General features: G+C 41.0%; 1 protein-coding gene across 21 annotated transcripts in view; it reads left to right on the forward strand.

The window, feature by feature from the left end:
* Positions 1-18,038, forward strand: part of akap9 (A kinase (PRKA) anchor protein 9) — a 141,025-nt gene that overhangs the window by 50,844 nt on the left and 72,143 nt on the right. For 11 of the 21 annotated variants that reach the window (XM_021572164.3, XM_021572171.3, XM_021572172.3 and 8 more), the window contains 5 exons: positions 5,625-5,685; positions 8,397-8,756; positions 11,841-12,134; positions 15,206-15,319; positions 16,284-16,414. In XM_021572164.3, coding sequence (XP_021427839.3) covers positions 5,625-5,685; positions 8,397-8,756; positions 11,841-12,134; positions 15,206-15,319; positions 16,284-16,414 — 960 coding nt within the window. The remainder of the gene's footprint in view (positions 1-5,624; positions 5,686-8,396; positions 8,757-11,840; positions 12,135-15,205; positions 15,320-16,283; positions 16,415-18,038) is intronic. The other 10 variants (XM_021572165.3, XM_090208736.1, XM_090208741.1 and 7 more) reach the window with 2 other exon arrangements.

The following is an 18,038-nucleotide window of genomic DNA, read 5'->3' on the forward strand; positions in this document are numbered from 1 at the left end:
CCTTCACCTCACGGCAGTTGCAGCGAAGGGACAAGACTAACTACCAATTGGATACCACCAAATTGGGGTACATGCGTCCTTCTTTTCATTGCGGTTAGTATTATGGAGTAACTACAATGTTGTTGATCCATCCTCAGTTTTCTCATATCACTACCATTAAACTCTAACTGTTTTAAAGTCACCATTGATTCGCCTCATGGTGAAATCCTTGAGCGATTTCCTTCCTCTCCGACAACTGAGTTTGGAAGGATGCCAGTATCTTTGTAGTGACTGGGTAGATACACCATCCAAAGTGTAATTAATAACTTCACCATGCTTAAAGGGATATTCAATGTATATTTTTTTACCCATCTACCAGTAGGTGCCCTTTGCTTTGTCTTTGAATCTACGGTGTATTCAGAAAGCTTTCAGACCCCTTCCCATTTTCCACATTTTGTTACGTTACAGCCTTATTCTAAAATGGAATAAATAAATATTTTTCCACACAAATCTACCCTGTAATGACCAAGCAAAAACAGGTTTTTATACATTTTTGCAAGTATTAAAAATAAAAAAACTGATACTTTATTTATATAAATATTCAGACCCTTCGATATGAGACATGAAATTGGGCTCAGGTACATCCTGTTTGCATTGATCATCCTTGAAATGTTTCTACAACTTGATTGGAGTCCACCTGTAGTAAATTCAATTGATTGGGCATGTTTTGAAAAGGCACACACCTGTCTATGTAAGGTCCCACAGTTGACAGTGCATGTCAGAGCAAAAACCAAGCCATGAGGTCAAAGGAATTGTCTGTAGAGCTCCGAGACAGGATTGTGTTGAGGCACAGATCTGGGGAATGGTTCCAAAAAATGTGTGTAGCATTGAAGGTCCCCAAGAACACAGTGGCTTCATTCTTAAATGGAAGAAGTTTTGAACCACCAAGACTCTTCCTAAAGCTGGCCACCTGGCCAAACTAAGCAATCAGGGAAGAAGGGCCTTAGTCAGGGAGGTGAGCGAGAACCCAGTAGTCACTCTGACAGAGCTCAAGAGTTCCTCTGTGGAGATGGATGAACATTGCAAATGGACAACCATCTCTGCAGCACTCTACCAATCAGGCCTTATGGTAGAGTGGCCAGATGGAAGCTGGGGTGAAGGTTCACCTTCCAACAGGACAATGATCCTTAGCTCACAGCCAAGACAACACAGGAGTGGCTTCTGGACCAGTCTTGAATGTCCTTGAGTGGCCCAGCCAGAGCCCGGACTTGAACCCGCTCGAAAATCTCTGGAGAGACCTGAAAATAGCTGTCAAACAAAGCTCCCCATCGAACCTGACAGAGCTTGAGAGGATCTGCAGAGAAGAATAGGAGAAACTCCCCAAATACAGGTGTGCCAAGCTTCATACCCAAGAAGACTCGGCTGTAATCGCTGCCAAGGATGCTCCAACAAAGTATTGCGTAAATGGTCTGAATACTTATGTAAAATGTGATGTGTTTAGGTTTTTATTTGTTATCCATTTTCAAATAAATTAGAAAAACTTGTTTTTGCTTCGTCAATATGGGGTATTGTGTGTAGACTGAGGAATATTTTAAAAGTAATACATTTTAGAACAAGGCTGTAATGTAACAAAATGTGGAATAAGTCAAGGGGCCTGAATACCTTCCGAACGCACTGAGTATACCAATCATTAGGAGCACCTTCCTAATATTAGAAATATTTGCGCTCTGAGCAGCCTCAATTCGTTACGGCATGGACTGTGTCGAGAACATTCCACAGGAATGCTGGCCCATGTTGTCTCCAATGCTTCCCACAGTTGTGTCAAGTTGGCTGGATGTCCTTTGGGCGATGGACCATTCTTCATACACACTGGAATCTGTTGAGGGTGAAAAACCCAGCAGTGTTGCAGTTCTTGACACAAACCGGTGCGTCAGGCACCTACTACCGTACCCTGTTCAAAGGCATTTAAATGATGTCTTGCCCATTCACCCTGTGAATGAATGGCACACATACACAATCCATATTTAAATTGTTTCGAGGCTTAAAAATCCTTACTTTACCTGTCTCCTAAGTGTATTTAACAAGTGACATCAATAAGGGATCATAGCTTTCACCTGCTTTCACTTGGTCACTCTATATCATTGAAAGAGTTGGTGTTCTTAATCTTTTGTATACTGTCATTCCTTGGCTATGTCATAGCTAATTTGAAAAATATAAATACTGATACATTTACTAGCTCAAACACTTAATCTGCAAACATGGCAAGTTTAATTAGTGGGTGTTGGTGATTTCAGAACCAAAGTGGAGGCACAAAAAACAGGCTACATCATCCCCCTAATCTGATACTGGTAGATGCCTAGTCTCCCTTATGGCTCAGCTCAGGTGCCTACATACAGTAGTACATACACCATAGACATGCATCATTTACACACCACACACACACAGAAGTCGGCTCAGAGAGGCCCAGCTCATGAGCTCCATCAGTAGCAGATTTTATTTTAGAATGGAGAATGAATGTGTTTATGCAACAGATGTTAGTGTATCACATCTGTCGATTTGTTCTCTAATCAAACTGAATCGCAACTAATCGTTTCAAACTAAAACATATCATTCCTGTATCATGTCGGAGCTCACGTATCTAGATGCGTATCGAATCTTCTTGAAAGGGAAAGACGTACATCCCTACTATATAATGGTGTTGGTACAATTGACAATGAGGATCCATTTATTTATCCATTTAATGTTTTAAATCTGGATTATTTTGATATAAAAATTACCAAATTACCTGCTGTAGGTATTATCAGGCAGGTTTTAGCTTTTATTATTTTTGTTCGATACAGTATTCATTATTACATAGGGCTCTGATTATGTCTGTCGCAGTTGAATCTCATTGAATAAACTTTATTGATCCCCAGAGGGTATAATAAAAACAATAGTTACGCTTTCAGACAGTAGCCAATTTGAATGTTTCAGGTTGACCTTTTGATATACAGTGGGGCAAAAAAGTATTTTGTCAGCCACCAATAGTGTAAGTTCTCCCACTTAAAAAGATGAGAAAGGCCTGTAATTGTCATCATAGGTACACTTCAACTATGACAGACAAAATGAAAAAAAAAAATCCAGAAAATCACATTGTAGGATTTTTTATGAATTTATTTGCAAATTATGGTGGAAAATAAGTATTTGGTCAATAACAAAAGTTTATCTCAATACTTTGTTATATACCCTTTGTTGGCAATGAAAGAGGTCAAACGTTTTCTGTAAGTCTTCACAAGGTTTTCACACACTGTTGCTGGTATTTTGGCCCATTCCTCCGTGCAGATCTCCTCTAGAGCAGTGACGTTTTGGGGCTGTTGCTGGGCAACACAGACTTTCAACTCCCTCCAAAGATTTTCTATGGGGTTTAGATCTGGAGACTGGCTAGGCCACTCCAGGACCTTGAAATGCTTCTTATGAAGCCACTCATTCGTTGCCCGGGCGGTGTGTTTGGGATCATTGTCCTGCTGAAAGACCCAGCCATGTTTCATGTTCAATACCCTTGCTGATGGAAGGAGGTTTTCACTCAAAATCTCACGATACATGGCCCCATTCATTCTTTCCTTTACACGGATCAGTCGTCCTGGTCCCTTTGCAGAAAAACAGCCCCAAAGCATGATGTTTCCACCCCCATGCTTCACAGTAGGTATGGTGTTCTTTGGATGCAACTCAGCATTCTTTGTCCTCCAAACACAACGAGTTGAGTTTTTACCAAACAGTTATATTTTGGTTTCATCTGACCATATGACATTCTCCCAATCTTCTTCTGGATCATCCAAATGCTCTCTAGCAAACTTCAGACGGGCCTGGACATATACTGGCTTATGCAGGGGGACACGTCTGGCACTGCAGGATTTGAGTCCCTGGCGGCATAGTGTGTTACTGATGGTAGGCTTTGTTACTTTGGTCCCAGCTCTCTGCAGGTCATTCACTAGGTCCCCACGTGTGGTTCTGGGATTTTTGCTCACCGTTCTTGTGATCATTTTGACCCCACGGGGTGAGATTTTGCGTGGAGCCCCAGATCTAGGGAGATTATCAGTGGTCTTGTATGTCTTCCATTTCCTAATAATTGCTCCCACAGTTGATTTCTTCAAACCAAGCTGCTTACCTATTGCAGATTCAGTCTTCCCAGCCTGGTGCAGGTCTACAATTTTGTTTCTGGTGTCCTTTGGTCTTGGCCATGGTGGAGTTTGGAGTGTGACTGTTTGAGGTTGTGGACAGGTGTCTTTTATACTGATAACAAGTTCATACAGGTAACGAGTGGAGGACAGAGGAGCCTCTTAAAGAAGTTGTTACAGGTCTGTGAGAGCCAGAAATCTTGCTTGTTTGTAGGTGACCAAATACTTATTTTCCACCATAATTTGCAAATAAATTCATAAAAAATCCTACAATGTCATGTCATAGTTGAAGTGTACCTTTGATGAAAATTACAGGCCTCTCTCATCTTTTTAAGTGGGAGAACTTGCACAATTGGTGGCTGACTAAATACTTGTTTGCCCCACTGTAGTTCTTCACATGCAAAACACTGGGAGGGTCTAGTGAAGCAATGATAGCTTATCTGCCAGCAGCACAGCCCCGTTTATGAAATATTTACATGGTGTTTAAAAGCATGTTAATTACTAACCCACAAAGTACGCTTTCTCTTGCCCAACATCTCTAGGCAAAGAGCAAAAACATCCCTCTCCCCATTTGGCCATCCTCAAGGTGTTTCCATATCAATAGAAAATTGAAGGGATAATTCTCCCAAAATTGAAAATGATATTTGTTTACCCTGTTAAGTAGTCTATGTACACAGACTGCTCTGTCTTCACACTTTGGGGTTGTTGCATGTTAATTTGAGGTATTTTGACTTCCACTGGTGAGTAGTCTTGCTAACCAGCTACTGTAGAGGACAGTCTCACTATGATCACCCTTAGCGGCATTGTCATAAAAAGGATATTTCTGGCTTTTAGGGATACACTATTTTCAACCTTTTCCCCTGAAAAATGGAAGTAAGGAATCCACTCAAGTGACTTTCTATGCATGCTACGTTAGGTTATGCTATGATAAACCATCTTCTAATCTAATGGGTATGATTAACTGATACTACTGCACCTTGCTGTTAAATTATATTAATACTTTGAGCCTTTTGGTATCGAAGCCTGATGACTTATTCAGGGCAGGGCTAGGTTACCTAACGTTCAGATAGAAATGTAGTATGTACAAAAATGATTGCTTATCTGAATAACCCTCAGAGTACTTCTCTGTCATGTAGAATAATAGGGAATTGTATGTCGGTTCTATGCATTACATTTCTATCCGCAAAGTTTCAAATATTACAGCCCACTGTACATGCCCCATGATGACATTGATTGATAGAATGGTGCCAGTTAGCTAATCCCAAAGGGGAATTTAGACAGGGCACTTTTGCTGTGCAATTCAACTGAACTGAACTTCAGACTTAAAGTAAATCATGACTTTCAATCTCCTAAAAAAAAAAAAGTCAGATGTTGAAAAATAATACTAGTAGATTCACTAGTACGCTGTCTTCAGTATGGTGGATGTTTGTTTACCCTTTACCATTCACTAATGTTTTCGGTCTTTATATTTAATTCTGCCTTGTCTTTCAGCCTGTCCAGTGCTTCCCAGCTTGGCTTGCGGACCGAGGAAGAGGACACAGAGGAACTACAGGTTTGCTCCCTTCTCACTTAGCCAAATCTTCTCCTGTCACACACCATCTCTTCTCGAGGCAAAAACCCTGATTTGAATTAAGACACTCCATTAGCCGTCACTACGAGCGATGGAGGAGGGGGATGAATGGAATGCTGCCTTTGGCTAAAATCTTCCCCAGATCCCTGGGTGGCAGGCTGCAGTGAAACGCCACGCATTTAAACTGATTTTTATCCGAGGGGAAGTTGAAGAGTCGAGGCGCCGATTATGTAAGCGGTTAGCATAGCGTGGATGCTAGCGTTAGCTACAGTTGAAGTCCGAAGTTTACATTGACTTAAGTTGGAGTCATTAAAACTTGTTTTTCAACCACTCCACACATTTCTTGTTAACAAACTATAGTTTTGGCAAGTCGGTTTGGACATCTACTTTGTGCATGACACAAGTAATTTTTCCAACAATTGTTTACATGCAGATAATTTCACTAATAATTCACTGCATCACAATTCCAGTGGGTCAGAAGTTAACATACAGTAAGTTGACTGTGCCTTTAGACAGCTTGGAAAATTACAGAGAATTATATCTTGCTTCTGATAGGCTAAATGACATCATTTGAGTCAATTGGAGATGTACCTGTGGATGTATTTCAAGGCCTACCTTCAAACTCAGTGCCTCTTTGCTTGACATCATGGGAAAATCTAATGAAATCAGCCAAGAGCTCAGAAAAAAATTGTAAACCTCAAAGTCTGGTTCATCCTTGGGAGCAATTTCCAAATGCCTGAAGGTACCACGTTCATCTGTACAAACAATAATACGCAAGTATAAACACCATGGTACCACGCAGCCGTCATACCGCTCAGGAAGGAGACGCGTTCTGTCTCCTAGAGATGAACGTACTTTGGTGCAAAAAGTGCAAACCAATCCCAGAACAACAGCAAAGGTCCTTGTGAAGATGGAAACCGGTACAAAAGTTTCTATATCCACAGTAGAACGAGTCCTATATCAACATAATCTGAAAGGCTGCTCAGCAAGGAAGAAGCCACTGCTCCAAAACCGCCATAAAAAAAGCCAGACTACGGTTTGCAACTGCACATGGGGACAAAGAATCTACTTTTTGGAGAAATGTCCGCTGGTCTGATGTAACAAAAATGTAATTGTTTGGCCATAATGACCATCGTTATGTTTGGTAGAAAAAAGGGGGAGTCTTGCAAGACGAAGAACACCATCCCAACCGTGAAGCACGGGGGTGGCAGCATCATGTTGTGGGGGTGCTTTGCTGCAGGAGGGACTGGTGCACTTCAGAAAATAGATGGCATCATGAGGGAGGAAATTTATGTGGATATATTGAAGCAACATCTCCAGACATCAGTCAGGAAGTTAAAGCTTGGTCGCAAATGACAATGACCTCAAGCATACTTCCAAAGTTGTGGCAAAATGGCTTAAGGACAACAAAGTCAAGGTATTGGAATGGCCATCACAAAGTCCTGACCTCAATCCTATGGGAAATTTGTGGCCAGAACTGAAAAAGCGTGTGGGAGCATGGAGGCCTACAAACCTGACTCAGTTACACTAGCTCTATCAGGAGGAATGGGCCACAATTCATCCAACTTATTGTGGGAAGGTTGTGGAAGGCTACCTGAAACGTTTGACCCATGTTAAACAATTTAAAGGCAATGCTACCAAATACTAATTGAGTGTATGTAAACTTCTGACCCACTGGGAATGTGATGAAAGAAATACAAACTGAAATAAGTCATTTTCTCTACTATTATTCTGACATTTCACATTCTTAAAATGAAGTGGTGATCCTAACTGACCTAAGACGGGGAATTTTTACTAGGATTAAATGTCAATAATTGTTAACTGAGTTTAAATGTATTTGGCTAAGGTGTATGTAAACCTCCGACTTCAACTGTATATACTACTACGGTAATCAAGTCTTCGCCTGCATTAAAGGACGATTCTCTCTACATGAGTGACCCGGTCCCGTTTCAGTCAAGTCTCACGATCAATTCACCTCCCGCTTGTTCACTTGCTCTCGCTACCTCCCTTGCTTTCCGGTCTAGCAGCGTGAGACGCTGATTCTCACATCAGAGAAGAAAGCCGGAGAATAGAGGAGCGCAGCGATTGAGGGAGACAGAAAGAAAAGACAGAAATAAAGGGTTAGAGACGGAGGAAAAATGAAGGGCTGTCTGGTGAGAGAGAGAAAGATGTAGAATGCATGGAGTAGACTGAAAGGTGGAGGGAAAGGGGGAAGTAGATGGAGAGAAGAGGAGAGTGATAGAAATTGAGTAATCGAGAGCAACCAACACCAGGCGCTATTATAGCACAATAACGATTCACTAATTGAGAGGCATAGCTGTAAAAAAGAGTTAAAGGAAAGACTTACCATTGTAGCTTGACGTAGTGGTGCTCTAGCCGAACTGAAACTCTACTCTATAGGATGTCTGTCTGACTTCTATTTATCAGTGCATCTTTCAGCCTTAAAGGCATAGGAAGTAAAATCATTGAATTTCTCTCCAGCGGGTTGCTGAGGAGGAAGGGAGGGGGCACACACTCTGAAAACCTCTGGATCTTTCCCTCTTTTCTCCTGACTTTTGCTCAATTCCTATATTTTTCTTGCCTCCTCTCCTATTTTTCTTCCATATACGTTTCCCTCTGGTTAATTTATTTTTATGTCTGTGTCTATCCTTTCCCCATCCTATTCCTTGTCCACTCCTCCCCCTCGTCTCTAGCTGGTGGAGGAGGATGCGTTGTTGGTGGGTCTGGACACGGAGCTACGCGGGCCAGCCAAGTCTATGGGCATGATGGCGCTGCTGCAGACGCTGAGGACAGCTCTCTACCACAAGTACCACCAGGAGGTGGCAGCGCTGAAGGAACAACACTGTGCTGAGCTCAGCAGACTCAGAGAAAAGAGGGTGCAGGAAAAGAGCGAGAGAGTGAGGGAGGAAGGAGAGGAGGACGTGCGGTTGCAGGTGAAGCCGGACCCGGAGGGCATCAACGGGAGCAAATGCTATATCGAGGGACCCAGCACGGAGGACCAAGGCGTGCAGGAGAGGAGACATCAGGAGAGGGTGGAGGAGGAGATAGCTAAGGTAAGAAGTTAACTGCCGAACAGGGACAATTATAAACCCCCCCCCCCGAAAAACAGAGTTATTGTAGGTTACAAACTTAGGTATGAAAATCATGTTTTCTACATAGGAAATTACGTTTTTTTTAAACTAACGACGAGCAATTTCGTATTCTGAACGACCTCCATTCCTGATGCGTTTGTATCTCTGAGGTCCTATTGTTCTTTGAAGAGTATGACCAAAACTGGTCTTGCCGAATGACTTAAGACTAACAAGCAAGAAAACATATCCATATGCACTAACTGAAATTAATTGTGTGGATTTTTTTCCTAATAATAATGTAAAATTAACATCTGTACAGAGAAACTCATGTGAAGGCCAAATTACAGAGGAGGAACTTCTTGATGCAATTAAAGCCTTTGAGGCTGGGAAAACTCGAGGGCTGGATGGCATACCAGTGGAAGTATACACAATTTAAAAATATATATATTTAGAGGACCATTATTAGCATGTTTTAACCACTCCTATATAAATGGTGTATTATCAGACACGTAACAAGATGGTCTGATATCATTATTACTGAAACAGGACCCAAGTGGTAGATCCAATCCATTACAAAATTGGAGACCTCTTACACTTCAGTGTTGTGATGCAAAAATCATAGCAAAATGCATAGTGCATAGAATTAAAAAAGTATTGTCAAATATTCTTCATCCTAATCAGACCGTTTTGGAAACAATAGAATACTATGAAATATCTGGGACTCAAGGCCTGGTTTTCATAGCTGATTTTGAAAAGGCACGACTGGAGTTTATATATAAATGCCTTGAATATTTCAATTTTGGGGAATCTCTTATAAAATGGGTATGTGTAGGTTCAAAATGGCTACATCTCAAAGTTTTAAACTATCTAGAGTAAAACGAGGTTGCCCACTATCGGCATATATTATATATATTTTAACCTTTATTTAACTAGGCAAGTCAGTTAAGAACAAATTCTTATTTTCAATGACGGCCTAGGAACAGTGGGTTAACTGCCTGTTCAGGGGCAGAACGACAGATTTGTACCTTGTCAGCTCGGGGGTTTGAACTTGCAACCTTCCGGTTACTAGTCCAACGCCCTAACCACTAGGCTACCCTGCCGCCAATAGTGGACAACCTTGTTTTAAGATATATATATATATATATATATATATATATATATATATATATATAATTATTGCCATCGAAATGATAGCTGTTAAAATTAGATCAAACAATAATATTAAGGGAAGCGTGGCTTAAAAACTAAGGTGTCATTGTATGCTGATGATTCATGTTTTGTTTTAAAACCATGATTAGAATCTCTCCACTGCATCATAAAGGATCTAGATACTTTTGCTATCCTCTCTGGATTAAAACCATTATTCTTATGTATTGGATCACTAAAAAAATTCTAATTTACATTTCCGTGTAGTTCTTACCAATTAAATGGTCTGACGGAGATGTGGAAATACTCTGTTTACAATTCCCAAAATAAAGAAATTCTCTCCAGTAAATGTTTATAGAAAGTTAGCAAAAATAGATAAGATCTTGCTACCGTGGAAAGGAAAAATCATCAAATCAAATGTATTTATATAGCCCTTTGTACATCAGCTGATATCTCAAAGTGCTGTACAGAAACCCAGCCTAAAACCCCAAACAGCAAGCAATGCACGTGTAGAAGCACGGTGGCTAGGAAAAACTCCCTAGAAAGGCCAAAACCTAGGAAGAAACCTAGAGAGGAACCAGGCTATGTGGGGTGGCCAGTCCTCTTCTGGCCACCCCTGATTAACTCTTTAGTCATATCACAGTTTACCTGTTTGCTTATGGTTTTGTCTACACCTATTGACCTGCTTTTTTAAATTATATGAACAAAAAATATTCAATTTTATTTGGAATGGCAAGCCAGACAAAATTAAAAGGACCTATTTATATAACGAATATGAATTCGGAGGGCATAAATTATTAAAGCATTAGACCTCTCACTAAAGGCATCAGTCATAGAAAAGTTATATTTAATCCAAACTGGTTCTCTAGAAAATTGGTAGGAATGTCTCATCCTATGTTCAAGAATGGCCTTTTCCCTTTATTCAGATTACACCTGCTCATTTTCGGTTGTTTGAAAAGGAAATAATCTCCAATATCGTAATTTTTTAAAACAAGCCTGAGAAAGTTGGTTGCAATTTCAGTTTAATCTACCTGAAAAGACAGAAAAAATAATGCAACAAATATTGTGGTTAAACTCAAATATACTAATTGATAACATTTTTAAAAAAGTATCATTTTTGTGAATGATATCATAGATAGGACTGGTGGAGTTATGTTACACATGCAGCTAACACGGACATATGGGAATGTCTGCTCTACCCAAAATTACAACCAACTAATTGCAGCATTACCAGAAAAATGGAAGAGGCAAGTAGAAGGGGAAAAAAGTAAGGAACTTGTTTGTCGGCCCTGTATTAAAGAACATAAATGGTTAAAGAAAAGTGTGATAAATAAAAACATTTACCAATTTAATTTAAGGACCAAAAAACTGACAGCTGTGCCATATAAATTGCAAAATAGTTGGGAAGAGATTTTCAATGTAACCATTCCATGGCACATGGTTTATGAATTGATACGCAAAACAACGACTGATTCAAAACTTCAAATTTTTCAATTTAAATTACTATACAAAATTCTTGCAACCAATAGAATGTTTTTTATATATATATATATGGGGATACAATCTTCCCAGCGCTGCAGATTTTGCTGTGAGGAGGCAGTCATTAGATCATTTATTTTGGTATTGTTCATATGTAGCTCGTTTTTGGTCACAGATCCAGGAATGGCTGAAGAATTGCAATATTTGCCTAGAGCTAACCCTGCAGATAGCAATACTGGGGGATTTGAAAAGCCATAATCAAACAATCAATAATATAATTATTTTAGCACAAATGTTTGTAAATGAAAAATAATCTGTAGAAGCTCTGTATTTATTTTTTTATTCATTTGAAAATATACATTTTAAAATGTTTTGCCCTTCACTTGTCAACATTACATTTAAACCATTCCACTATGATTGGCTCATACGCATATCTCCTAGGTCATAGTTCAGATGTCGGTGGAGTTTGCTCAGCAAAGCGAATTGGCCCGAATCACGAAGAGCGCCCGCGAGACTACCTCAGCCATGCAGACCCAGTCCGAGGAGGACGAGGCAGGGGTGGAAGAGGAGCAGCAGACCCCTAGGAGCTCACTCACCAAGGGCATCTCTCTGGAGGAGGTGCAGAGGAGGATCGTGGAGGAAAAAGAAAGGCTGGAGAAAGAGCTGGAGGAGAGGACTGCGGAACTCCATGGGATTAAAGAGAAGCTTCTCTGCAGAGGTCCAGGATCTGAGCAGGTTAGCATTGGGGGAGTTCTGGATAGTATTTGATTTGCACAGTAGCATGTGTTCATTGTTTGTATTTGGGGTTATGACACCAAGGTTGGCATTAGTTTCTAAGATGCACAGGCTTAGGATTTGGATGAGTTTTTATGCTCTTCGAAACATGCAATCTAACCACATAAAACCACTCTCCGTAGAAGCTGAATGTAGTTCTGTGTTAAATGACGAGTTTGAAAATGAAGTGGAGTGATTTTCATTCACCAGCCAAGTATTGTCTCGTCTAACCCATTGCTCCTCATATTGAGAAGCACTTAGTGGGTTAAACCACTTGATCGCCTAGGGAGGGATATTATTATACCTCACATGGGGTGGTTTGCTTTGTACAAACCCTTCAGGGGCCTTTTGAAGGATAACACTGTGTCCTTACACTCGTTGTCTCCCTCGCTCCTTCTCCTTCTGGCTCTTTTTCTCAAAACTTCTTTAGCCTAAGCCATAGCCTACTATCACGTCATGTCCAAAGTGTTCCTATTCGAAGAGGTTGTGACGTCAAACCGAAGGTGCTTCACTCGGCTGCAATATTGGCTACACCCACAGGGTGCTTATTTTCATTTCTGAAGACCGTAGCCTGTTTGCTAGCATTGTCACCAAAAGTATGTATGAGACATAAACTAACGCAACGCCAAAAAGTATATGCCATAGTAACTTTTCGTTTGGATTTTTGGCGTTGCTAAAGGGCCTCGCAAGCCTCAATGTAATGGTGCTTGGGTCGGGGCGGCAGCGTAGCCTAGTGGTTAATGTTGGACTAGTAACCAAAAGGTTGCAAGTTCAAATCCCGAGCTGACAAGGTACAAATCTGTTGCTCTGACCCTGAACAAGGCAGTTAACCCACTGTTCCTAGGCCATCATTGAAAATAATAATTTGTTCTTAACTGACTTGCCTAGTTAAATAAAGGTCAAATAAATACTTTCCCTGAAAGCTTACAGTAGATAATTCTATGTCCTCATAAGTGATAAGTGAGGGAGAAAATATAAGCGGTGTGGTATGATCTGAGTACTTGAGCTGTCATTCGAGCCCTGTGTTTTACACGCTTGAGATACAGTATTTATGCTGAATTAAATATTCATTTATTTTGAAAGCTCACTGTGTGGATGTCCTGCCCACACTCATGGTGTGCTGCTGACACACACACACACCCCTTGCAACGCCAGGCTTTTCAAAAAACATTTATTGCATGATTAGTCATTACTTGCATGATGACATTGGATGCCGGGTTGTTCATAATGTGACGAGAGTCCTCCTAACACACACTAAAGACTAATCCTGTAATGTTGAAGACAACTTGGAAAATTAGTTGTTTACAGTTGAAGTCGGAAGTTTAAATACACCTTAGCCAACTACATTTAAACTCATTTAACAATTCCTGACACTTAATCCTTGTAGAAAGTATGGGTAGCCTTCCACAAGCTTCCCACAAAAAGTTGGGTGAATTTTGGCCCATTCCTCCTGATAGAGCTGGTGTAACTGAGTCAGGTTTGTAGGCCTCCATGCTCCCACACGCTTTTTCAGTTCTGCCCACACATTTTCTATAGGATTGAGGTCAGGGCTTTGTGATGGCCACTCCAATACCTTGACTTTGTTGTCCTTAAGCCATTTTCCCACAACTTTGGAATTATGCTCGGGGTCCTTGTCCATTTGGAAGACCCATTTGCAACCAAGCTTTAACTTCCTGACTGATGTCTGGAGATGTTGCTTCAATATATCCACATACCTTTCCTGCCTCATGATGCCATCTATTTTGTGAAGTGCACCAGTCCCTCCTGCAGCAAAGCACCCCCACAACATGATGCTGCCACCCCCGTGCTTTACGGTTGGGATGGTGTTCTTCGGCTTGCAAGCCTCCCCCTTTTTCCTCCAAACATATGGTCATTATGGCCAAACAACTACATTTTTGTTACATCAGACCAGAGGACCTTTCTCCAAAAAGTACGGTCTTTGTCCCCATGTACAGTTGCAAACCGTAGTCTGGCTTTTTTATGGTGGTTTTGGAGCAGTGACTTCTTCCTTGATGAGCGGCCTTTCAGGTTATGTTGATATAGGACTTGTTTTACTGTGGATATAGATACTTTTGTACCGGTTTCCTCCAACATCTTCACAAGTGCTGTTTTTCTGGGATTGATTTGCACTTTTCGACACCAAAGTAGGTTCATCTCTAGGAGAATTAATCTTCTTCCTGAGCGGTATAACGGCTGCATGGTCCCATGTTGTTTATACTTGCGTACTATTGTTTGTACAGATGAACGTGGTACCTTCAGGCATTTGGAAATTGCTCCCAAGTATGAACCAGACTTGTGGAGATATACCATTTTTTTTTTCTGAGGTCTTGGCTGATTTCATTAGATTTTCCCATGATGTCAAGCAAAGCGGCACTGAGTTTGAAGGTCGGCCTTGAAATACATCCACAGGTACACCTCCAATTGAGTCAAATGTTGTCGATTAGCCTATCAGAAGCTTCTAAAGCGATGACACAATTTCCAAACTGTTTAAAGGCACAGTCAACTTGGTGTTTGTAAACTTCTAACCCACTGGAATTTTGAAACAGTGAAATAATCTGTCTGTTAACAGTTGTTTGAAAAATGACTTGTCATGCACAAAGTAAATGTCCTAACCTACTTGCCAAAACTGTAGTTTGTTAACAAGAAATGTGTGGAGTGGTTGAAAAATAAGTTTTAATGACTCCAACCGAAGTGTATGTAAACTTCAGACTTCAACTGTAACTGCAATTGCCTTATTGTTCATAGCTGGAGTTTGCATGCATTTAGGCTACTTTTCCCCCTTGCGTGTGTGTGTGTGTGTGTGTGTGTGTGTGGGGGGAAGAGGTTGCATGTATAGAGACATTCACCACCAACTTGACAAACATGCACAGGCGATGGTAGGGGTTTGCTTAGCTACCACATAGTGTTCACGCCACTGCATCACAAATGTTTTAACATTTTGAGTCGAAGCATCAAACAGCCATTTTATGTTATTGTGAATGTTATCATTTTGGTCATTGAATAAATTAAGGCTACTTGCTTTTTTATTGCAGATGGGATATTCCTCTGAGGGAGAGAGTGAGAGGAAAGCAAATAGAAAGAAGGAAAGTGCAAAAGCGCAAGTGAAAAGCGTCTCACAGAAAGAAAGAGTCTCACAGAAAGAAAAGGTAATGTTTTTGTTTTACAGTTCAGTTGCACCTCTGCTACTTTCCACCTCAGTGTAAAATACATCAGAGTTGAGCCATCAGAGACATCAGAATCCTTAGTGATGATGCAGTTTTTCAGTGTTTGATGGAGACTTACTCTCAGTAGTGCTAGTTGGAATTTCTTCGGAGTTGTTTTCAGAATCCCTAAATGTCATTCAGTGTTTGATGAATGGAAACTCACTTTCAGTAGTGTGAATTGAAATGTCTTCAAGCTATTTTTATGCAACCAGCCCCGAATGCCCATGATGGCTGTCGCTTTTGGCACCTTGATGTGTGTAGTTATTAATATGTTATACCCTCAGTACATTAAATCCTGTTAATCTATTGACTGCGTTTACTGATGTTCAGTTAGGACTATGTGCTCTTTGCATAATAGCCTAACTTATTATGACATGAAGAGTACCTACTCTTTTCGTTTCTAATTTAAATGTCGTACTGTTAAATCTCAACCAAATTATGAAATATAAAGATTGAAGCTCAAAGGTAAAGAGATTGTGGCAGAAACCTCATCAGCCTTCACCAGTACACACAATGCGTTCATTTAGGAATCATCATGAACATCTTTAGATTAGTATTCTATCTGAATGAGCAGCATTTCTGTTCCCTCACCATGAGAGGGAGCCACTCTACTTCCTGCATCAGCCCTGGACTCTGGTGCACCTGTTGCCATAACAGCACAAAGATACTAGTGTTTCCTTAGCTTCCATGGATTTGTGTAAGTGTGTGTACTGGTGCGCGCTGCGACTCTCGTCTGATTTGAATCCACTTTCCATGTAATGATCATGTCTTCAGCTCGCCTGGCCATCGCCGTCTCATGTTTCCAGGAATCGTCAACACAGTGTGAAAGTCTGTGCTTGTCTGTAAACGGGCGATAATGACAGGGCTGTTGTCGTTCTTCTCCCTCCTGCCGGTCCATCCACTGAAGAAGAGGGTAGAAGAGGAAGGTGAGAAAGATGAAGAGGTCAGGAGGAAGAGGGCCATGGGTGGAAATATCTCGTCACAAGATAGAGAGGATGACTCTTCTTGTCCAGATCATCAAGTCATCACTACTGAGAGGTATGACTAGAGAATGATAGAAATGTTCTGTACTTTCAGTTTAATTTATATTGTAGAGAACATAATTAACTCCTCTGCACGTGTCATGATTTTACCTCTGCACATTTATTGTATAATTTTTACCAGAGAATTGTTTCATTTTTTTCATTCATTCAGTGCCTTTGGAAAGTATTCAGACCCCTTGACTTTGTCCATATTTTGTTATGTTACAACCTTATTCTAAAAAGGATTAAACATTTTTTTAATCCTTAGCAATCTACACACACACTACCCCATAATGCAAAGCAAAAACAGTTTTTTTGATTTTTTTCCAAATGTATTAAAAATAAAAAAACACATTATTTACTTAAGTATTCAGACCCTTTGTTACGAGACTCGAAATTGAGCTCAGATGCATCCTGTTTCCATTGACCATCCTCCAAATGATTGCCTCACCTGGTTTACCAGGTGTCAAATCGGAGGGCCTGTTGTCCGGACCTCTGGCAGTCTCTATGGGGGTGCCACATGGTTCAATTCTCAGGCTGACACTCTTCTCTGTATACATCAATGATGTCGCTCTTGCTGCTGGTGATTCTCTGATCCACCTCTACACAGATTACACCATTTTGTATACTTCTGGCCCTTCGTTGGACACTGTGTTAACTAACCTCCAGACGAGCTTCAATGCCATACAGCTCTCCTTCCGTGGCCTCCAACTGCTCTTAAATGCAAGTAAAACTAAATGCATGCTCTTCAACCGATCACTGCCCGCACCTGCCCACCTGTCCAGCATCACTACTCTGGATGGCTCTGACTTAGAATATGTGGATAACAACAAATACCTAGGTGTCTGGTTAGACTGTAAACTCTCCTTCCAGACTCACATTAAGCATCTCCAATCCAAATTAAATCTAGAATTGGCTTCCTATTTCGCAACAAAGCATCCTTCACTCATTCTGCCAAACATACCCTCGTAAAACTGACCATCCTACCGATCCTCGACTTCGGCGATGTCATTTACAAAATAGCCTCCAACACGCTACTCAGCAATTTGGATGCAGTCTATCACAGTGCCATCCGTTTTGTCACCAAAGCCCCATATACTACCCACCACTGCGACCTGTACGCTCTCGTTGGCTGGCCCTCACTTCACCCTCGTCGCCAAACACACTGGCTCCAGGTCATCGACAAGTCTCTGCTAGGTCAAGCCCCGCCTTTTCTCAGCTCACTGGTCACCATAGCAGCACCCACCCGTAGCACACTCTCCAGCAGGTATATCTCACTGGTCACCCCCGAAGCCAATTCATCCTTTGGCCGCCTTTCCATCCAGTTCTCTGCTGCCAAAGACTGGAATGAACTGCAAAAATCACTGAAGCTGGAGACTCTTACCTCCCTCACTAGCTTTAAGCACCGGCTGTCAGAGCAGCTCACAGGTCCCTGTACATAGCCATACTGTGAACAGCCCATCCAACTACCTCATCCCCATACTGTATTTATTTATTTATTTATTTATTTATTTATCTTGCTCTTTTCCACCCCAGTACCTCTAATTGCACATTCATCTTCTGCACATCCACCATTCCAGTGTTTAATTTCTATATTGTAATTTCTTCGCCACCATGGTCTATTTATTGCCTAAACTCAC

This window comes from Oncorhynchus mykiss, chromosome 18, assembly GCF_057628025.1.
Source record: "Oncorhynchus mykiss isolate SJ-2025 chromosome 18, ASM5762802v1, whole genome shotgun sequence".
NCBI classification, from domain to species: Eukaryota; Metazoa; Chordata; class Actinopteri; order Salmoniformes; family Salmonidae; genus Oncorhynchus; species Oncorhynchus mykiss.